At 32.6% G+C, this 8,463-nt stretch overlaps 1 protein-coding gene and 1 long non-coding RNA gene across 3 annotated transcripts; both read left to right on the top strand.

Moving 5' to 3' along the window:
- Positions 1 to 407: 407 nt before the first annotated feature.
- Positions 408 to 2,081, top strand: LOC123920191 (low affinity inorganic phosphate transporter 8). Its single transcript, XM_045972387.1, has one exon. It carries the CDS (start codon positions 408 to 410, stop codon positions 2,079 to 2,081), a length of 1,674 nt encoding a protein of 557 aa, XP_045828343.1.
- Positions 2,082 to 4,926: 2,845 nt separating this feature from the next.
- LOC123920194 lies at positions 4,927 to 7,676 on the top strand. 2 transcript variants are annotated; one of them, XR_006813581.1, is made up of 4 exons: positions 4,927 to 5,273; positions 6,016 to 6,086; positions 6,780 to 6,955; positions 7,163 to 7,676. It is a non-coding gene; the product is annotated as an uncharacterized LOC123920194 (long non-coding RNA). The 2 variants fall into 2 exon arrangements; XR_006813580.1 differs by having other exon boundaries at positions 4,930 to 5,273; positions 6,780 to 6,906; positions 7,163 to 7,670.
- Positions 7,677 to 8,463: the final 787 nt, after the last annotated feature.

The following is an 8,463-nucleotide window of genomic DNA, read 5'->3' as shown; positions in this document are numbered from 1 at the left end:
AGGGGGGAAAAATTCCGCATTTTAAAATAGGGGGGTAAAATTCCGCATTTTTCAAAACAGAGGGGGTAAAACTGCATTTGATGGCTACATATTTTTATATATTAACTCGGGAGTTAGGTGGAAACTGATTTCAACTTATGCATACAAGAGAATACATATAATTAGGTTTCAAGTATTAATACCAAACAAAAAATGTGATCACAAATATCAATGTTTCCTTGATGTAGCTGAATTGCTGATATATTTAAGTAACTCGTTATGCACTATGATATTTTTACAGCTTTTAGACAGCAAAATCATTTGTCAAAATCTCAAAAGACAAAAAAAATATGGAAATTAAGTCCTTATAAAGTAGCACATGTTCCTTCTTTTCTTTCTTGTTCACAAACCATCCATTGTTCAATGCCATGGCTACCAATCAAGGTGTTCTTTCATCTCTTGACAATGCTAAAACCCAAAGCTACCATTACATGGCAATAGTGATAGCAGGAATGGGATTTTTCACCGATGCATACGATCTCTTTTGCATCACCGCAGTTACAAAGCTTATCGGTCGTTTGTACTACTCTGATCCGACTAGCCATCTTCCAGGAATACTTCCAACAAACGTAAACAATGCAATAACCGGTGTCGCATTGTGTGGTACCCTTGCAGGACAACTCTTCTTTGGCTGGCTTGGAGACAAACTTGGTAGAAAAAAAGTTTATGGCATAACTCTTACCACAATGGTTGGTTTTGCTTTACTATCAGGTCTTTCGTTTGGTTCCACGCCGAAAACTGTGGTTACTAGTCTTTGTTTCTTTAGATTCTGGCTAGGATTCGGCATCGGTGGAGACTATCCTCTCTCAGCAGTGATCATGTCTGAATATGCAAATCAAAAAACAAGAGGAAGTTTTATTGCTGCGGTTTTCGCTATGCAAGGAGTTGGAATATTGGTTGCCGGAGGCGTGGCCATGTTTGTCTCGAAACTATTCTTATCGGCTTTTCCAGCTCCTGACTTTGAAACTAATCCTGTTTTATCCACTCAACCAGAAGGAGATTTTGTTTGGAGAATTGTGTTGATGTTTGGCGCAGTTCCCGCGGCTTTAACTTATTATTGGAGAATGAAAATGCCAGAAACCGCAAGATACACTGCTTTGGTTGAAGGAGATCACAAGAAAGCCGCTGAAGATATGGCGAAAGTTCTTGATAAGAACATACTTGTAGAAGAATCTAATACCAAGATTGCTATCGGTCCACTCGCTTCAAGCTCCTATGGGCTCTTCTCTTCAGAGTTTCTTGAAAGGCATGGACTTCACCTTCTAGGAACAACTAGCACATGGTTTTTATTGGATATTGCTTTCTACAGTCTTCAACTGACACAAAAAGATATTTATCCAGCTAGTGGACTTGTATACAAGGCTTCCAAAATGAATGCTATTGAGGAAGTGTTTCAACTCTCTCGAGCGATGTTCGTGGTTGCCTTGCTCGCCACGGTACCTGGATACTGGGCCACCGTTTTCCTAATTGACAAGATCGGACGGTACAGAATTCAGCTTGTTGGATTCCTTGTAATGTGTGTTTGTATGTGGTTTCTTGGACACAATTATAGAGACTACAGGGGAGAAGCATCAAATTGCAAGAAAGAATCAAAATATGACTATTGTGGTGGAAACCTTGTCATGTTTGCTATACTTTTTGGACTTACACTTTTCTTTGCTAACTTTGGACCTAATAGTACTACATTTATAGTGCCGGCAGAACTGTTCCCTGCGAGGCTCCGTTCAACGTGTCACGGGATATCGGCGGCAGCTGGAAAATCGGGAGCTATCCTCGGTTCTTTTGTGGTGCAAAGCTATATAAATGATGGACATGATAAAACAAAAAGAATTAAGAAGGCAATTATGGCGCTTTCGTTTGTGAATTTGCTTGGATTCTTTTGCACTTTCTTGGTGCCAGAAACACAAGGTCGATCACTCGAAGAAATTTCGGGAGAGGATAAAGAAATCCAAGGAAACATTGCAGATGAGGCAATAAATGATGCAAAAGAGGGAACAATAAACATTAGTGTCGATAAATCTCCAAGAACTTCAATGGTTTAGTTCCTACTTCCGGAAGCATCAATATGAGAATAAGATCAAGGACCAATATGAATAATTTGTGTCAGTTACTTGTATCATAAGTTATTTCATGTTGTGCATGTTTGTTTAGTTTTTTCATTTAATCTTGTTAAACTGAGACTATAAGAATAATGCCAGTTTATGTAACTGCTAGAATAAGTGCTTCTTGGTTTAAGTGTGTCTTTCTTTGTTCTTCTTCACTACTCTAGCATTAGAAGAAGAACCAAAAATAATAATGTCAGTGCTGTTCTTGTAACCTCCATTATAAGTGCTTCTGTTCTGTTTTATGTTTATCAATATATGTATGTATTAAATTTGTTACTTATTATTGTATTTCTAGATTCAAAAACACAAGAACCAAGAATGGATGAATGATTGCTTTCATAATTTTATTTTAGTCCCATCTTATTGTCACTTGGTACATTGGCCTCTTTCTGCAATAGCTGAAGAAGAAAACTTCATTATACTCCATGTTACGCTCTATGTACATGTTTGGATTCACTTTTGGGAGAGCCAAATGTGATTGTGAAGAATTAAAATTGATATTGACAAGGTTGAGGAGTTTCGATTAGGACCGATTATAACTTGAAGCTAGAATTTGGAGCTTTCGTTTCCAAACGTGATTTGTACACTCAAATTAACTTTCATCATTGTAGAACTTGTAGCTGAATGATTAGATTCTATAAGTTTTGTACTCCCTCTGGTCCTAAAAAATTTGCTTTTTAGGTTCATCGTAAAGTTGATGTATCTAGACTACAATATTGTCTAGATACATCAACTTTACAACGAATCTAAAAAGTAGCATTTATAACAACTTGTCTTCCTCTAAACTTCCCATTTTCTTCTAGTCAAAGAGAAGAAACAATGAACGAATGAAAGGAGAATGAAACAAAATTAGGTTCCACCAGACTTTTATTTAGAAATTTTGCAACTCGTTTTGTTTTTTATTTATTTATTTAATTTATTTTATATAAAAGCAAATAACGGAAGGAAAGCCCGACTAATAAAAAATATACAAATCCACAATACTCAAAAAACACAATTGCTAAAAAATCTTACCATTATCATATGTTTTTTTTTATTTTCCTCATGTCCTTTAGATTTATGTGGTTATATGAAATACTGTTTTTTTTAACGTTTTTTTTTTTTTTTGGTACAAAAACGTTTTATTTATTTATTTTAAGTAGTAATTTTAAAATCTAGCATGGGTGACGAATAATCAAGATCGACTGTCCACGTCATTTCCATTCATTAAAATTGAAGGTAGGATGAAGAGGAGACCAAATATCTAGAGTTAGTAAAGGAGGGAAATGGATTTCCTGCTGTTACAGCAGGACGCTGTAACAGCTAGGGACCGTCCGATCATAATCGTGTGGCTGTGATCGTTTTGAGTAATTTTGTAAATGAATTGTTCTGATCCGTTCGATCTGATAATGGATGGCTGAGATGCAAAACAGCGTGAAACTGTGTGATTCCCAACAGCAGGGAATCCAGATCCGTAAAGGAGGGGTCTAAAGGAATCTTTATAGAGACTAGAGAGTATCATATATTTTAAGGATGACAATTCCACTTATACTCACTCTCACTAAGTGGGTACTAAAAAAAGAGTTGTGTTATTTGAACAACAATTTAAGTGACAACTTTTGGGACAACAATAAATTTACAAATGAAAGTAGGTGTTGGCACAAAAATCAAAGCAATAGAGAGAGAAAGTAAAAAGATAATGTGAGTATGAGAGAGAAAGTTGTCTCAAAAGTTGTCAAAAAAAGGTTGTACAAATATTATTTCTCCTAAAAAAATCCACAATGGATATGGTAAAATTTCATATGGTAAAATTTCACATTTTTAGGACAAATATGAGTAATTACTTGAATGGACGAATATGAATGCGGGTATGAGTACCTTAGTATTCACCATGTTCAATTCACATAATTTATACTTATTTATTTATATTTATATTAGGCCATGTATAACATGAAAAAGTGGTTAAAATGGTGCATGATATACAAGTCATGAATAATATTATAACGTCTATGAATTTTACGGATTCCACCACTAGATTGATAGTGTATATCATATAGATGATTCATAATATTTTTTAAAGAAATTCAAAATCGTTTGATATGTTTATTATTGAGACCCATCAAAATTAAGAGTATTCAATAAAACCCATAAATCGTTAACCTTTGCGAGTCTCAATAATATATTAAATGATTTTCAATTTTTTCAAAGTTTTTTATGGATGATCTATATTATATAAATTTTCAATACAACCGTGAATTTTGTAAAATTTATATTCGTTTCACCATACACTATTGGAATCACTATTTCATGTTAGATAAAGCCTTTATATTATTATTTTATTGTTTATATTGGAGTTGAGCATCGAACCTCGAAACTTTTCTTTTTGTTCAAGTAGTCTAGTGGTTAGAAATTCTACCCTTAAGATAGATAAATGGAATAAACGGGTTTCGAACTCCAATCACTATGTAATACAATGTTTCTACCGATTAAGTTTAACTGATAGGATCGAACCCTAAGTAAAAAATAAAAAATAAAATGATAGAACCGAACCCAATAACTTGAGGGAATGAATTCTCTCAAGTGTGATTTACACTTGAGAGAATAAAGTGTAATCTAACACCATCTAAATTCATTTTCTCTAAATTTTTATATGTTTTCCTCTCTTGATCGATGATAACAAACCACACTTTATTCTCTCAAGTATAAATTACACTTGATAGAATCCATTATTATGAATCGAGCATACTAGGGAAATCTTTCAGTGATTATTAATCCTTGAGCCAATTTATATGGTTTTTTTTGCCAAGGACAGTATCATTCAATAACCTCACTTACTCAACTTATTTAATTTTCCCAAAAACCTACTACATGCCAAATCTTTTCTTCACTCTTTCAACAAAGCAGCACCATCCACGGCTTTTTGCAGTGTAGTAGCTATCAACCTGATATTGGTTCAGAAATCCTCTCCCCAACACTTTCCCTTTCAAAGCAAAACTTTAACAAGCAAAATCAATCAACTCTATTTGTGAAGGTCAACAACTCAAATTTGGTATTCACTCTACCAACAATTACCAAATCCATGTTTATCTTCTTCCTTTATGCAGAGAGATGAATTGACTCCACACATTTGCAAGCTAGAAAACCTAAATCGTAGGTTTCCCTCTTTTAATTTAGATTAAAATTCCAATATTATAATGTTTTTTATATCCTATATAAGAGATGCATGGCCATTTGATTTATCACACCGCAACAAATGTTCCTTGTTTACTACCCTTCTTTCCCCCAAAAATTCTCTCAAGTCCAATTTTAATTTCTTATTTTTTCAGATTTGAGTTTTAGTTCTTCTTCCTTTATTTGATTTTCGTTTTAATTTTGATTTTGTTTTATCACTTGTTAGCAATTTGTGGTTGTTAATTTCTGAAACCCTTATTTGAAAAGAGCAAAACTTGTTTTACCAACAAAAATTGCCAACAATTTATGAAGAGTTTGTGCATATGAATACTGAGGTAAATGTAATGTTCCATAAAGTAATACTGTCACATGTTGAGAAATAAAATTTTATTTACTTCTATTTTTCCCATTCATTTGTGACTGAAATGTTGTTAGTGAAGAAAATTTAAGTGTTCTTTGCAAATGTATAACTTGAGTTTAGAATCTGTTGTACCTATTGTCCTGTTTAGACTATATTTGTGTCTATACTATACTATATGACTTAACATGTTCTCACAAATAAGAATAGTATAGACACAAATATATTTTTTTTTTTAGATCTAATTCAACAACTTACTTCTATTGTCATTCACCTGTTCCTTTTATTGATTTTATTTATTGAATTAATTTCATTGGATGCTATCATTGATAATAATTTTTGTTTCTTCATCATCTACTGCAGTGAATGGAAGAAGAGAAACAAACGGTATCTAAGAAACGACCGTGATTTCTTTGATTAATAAGGTGAAATAGGTGAGTTTAATTACAAGTTTTTTTATAATCTTAATATATATCTTTGTTTTATTTTTATTCAATGTAGCTAATATGGTAAAATACCAATGTAGTATAAAGTTAAAATAAATTTTACTAAACCCTTCTGTTTGTTACTTTAAAGTCGAACTTGTCTGACCGGTTCAACGGGTTGGACTGAGTCGGAACTAGTGTCCAGACACCCTCAACAAACCGGTAGTCACAAAGAATAGAGAGAAACTCTTAATTAATATATATCCATGCTTTGGGTAATTTTAACTTAGGGATTATCGAGTAAAAAAAATGTCATGTTAACTAGTATCCTATTCCTAAGAACACTGGTTAAATAACCCCATGCATGCATGAAAATAAATTGTCTTTATAGAAGAAAAAATTGAAGCCCACGGCTTAGGTACAACTACCATGACATTGTTTAAACCTTCAATGGATTAACGATAAAAGGTTGAAGACAATGTGAAAAAATATAGTGTGGGCAGACTGTAATAAAATCGGCGGTCATGTTTAATCCAATGATAGAAAATGAACTGGCTCATGCCCATGGTAGACAAATGTAACATTTAATTTTATGGTGGTCTTAATTATTTGCTCTTATGTTAGAAATGAAAGTGCATGAGTTTCATTCGCGCAATGAGGAACAAAGGCCTGTTCTAAAGTTTAGATCCCATGTGTTTGCAGATGGATTGGTTTTCACCACGTCACATACTTTTTCCATCGAAAAAATGCAGATCAAGAAGTATGCATGATTGCGTTGGGGTGCCTTACCAACAAGGTTATACCGGAAGGATACACTCTTGTTGCCAAGGTTTGTTATTACAATATATGGTTGTTAATTATCAATTTCAATTTAGTAGGTGAATATTCTATTGATATTGAGTCAATGTATGTTGACAATGTTATGTTATAATTGTAAGGTTTGTTTTTATGTGGTGACTTGCCAAGATGGACCTTGTTTGTTTCAATGGATTTATGCAGGAAATTAAAATAAATTGTTTGCCGGTTATTTTGTTGTTGGACTTTGTTCGTATGCAGTTTCTTTACTAATCTAATATATAATGTAGGAAACAGTGACTCGGAGATTATGCTGATTCAGATTATTAAGAAAAACGTTGAATTCTTTGATTCAGCCATACTTATGACTTCTGATCATGTAATTCTCTTGCTCGTAAAAGATATTGCACAAGCCCATGGTCATCTTCAGGCGTTGGATGACAGAGACAATAACATACTGTTGATGATGTGGCTACTGATAACTGTTTACAAGAGAAATTAGGATCGAACACTTATTTTTGTAAATAATAAAGGGACGAATTGGGGTGTGTCAATTTAAGGGTACAAAATGAAATTGTTGAAAGGGTGTCGTGGAAATGGGTCTTTTGTTTGAATGATTAGTGGATAGGATGAACATGCTATGATTATCTAATGAGTATGAATGTGCATGAAGATAACCATGAGTATGAACATCAGAATATACTGCTGAGTTTAGTCAAAAAAAAAAAAAAGAATATACTACTGTGTGTTTATTTTTCTTGTATCAAACATGAATAACAGAGAAGTGAATGACCAATTAATACATAGTATTATATAGAGTATATATATACCAATAATATATCAAAGGTTTAATTACTCTTTTGGTACTTAAACTATTTTTATTTATTTTATTTTGGTCCCCTAAATAATAAACCTTTCATTTGAGTCCCTTATCTAATTTTTTAATTTGATTTTGGTCTCTTAAATATATTTCCGCCAATTAAAGTGATCCTTTCCGTCAATTTTATTAAAATTAAATGTTAATTTTTGGACAAGGTTTCAATATTAATTTTTGAAGCAATCAAAACTCATTTTCATTCTTCCATTGTTTCTTCAAATTTCAATATACAATCAGATAAGCTGTTTTTATTGACGCATAAGAAAAGATAAGATGAGAAACTGATTTAGGGAGTGCTGAAGTAAACAAAAAAAATATATCTACATAGTTTTTTATAGTATTGAATACATAACTTTTGAGAAAATATTTATCACTTATTTACATTTACCTTAAGACAAAAATCATCAACTCATAAACCTGACTGAAATTTTTCTAAGAGAAATTCTCGCTTTGTAAAACTCTAATAAAATGGTGGTTTTTCTGATTGTATATTTTTAGATTAAAGTTTGATAGAATTGTTACAAGAGATTAATTGAATGTAAAACATTTTTACCGGCATCCAATCAAATTATATTATAGTATAATTTTTATATGTTATACTTAGAGTTTAATGGACACGCGCCGTCGGTGTAATTTAATTTTATACAGACACCCAATTAGAATGATTCAATCTTCAATGTCATATCAAGAAAATGAGATTAAGTGGGATGACGT

This window comes from Trifolium pratense, linkage group LG4 (genome assembly GCF_020283565.1).
Source record: "Trifolium pratense cultivar HEN17-A07 linkage group LG4, ARS_RC_1.1, whole genome shotgun sequence".
NCBI lineage: Eukaryota > Viridiplantae > Streptophyta > Magnoliopsida > Fabales > Fabaceae > Trifolium > Trifolium pratense.
The sequence above is the reverse complement of the archived record's forward strand: the minus strand, read 5'-3'. Positions and strand labels throughout refer to the sequence as shown.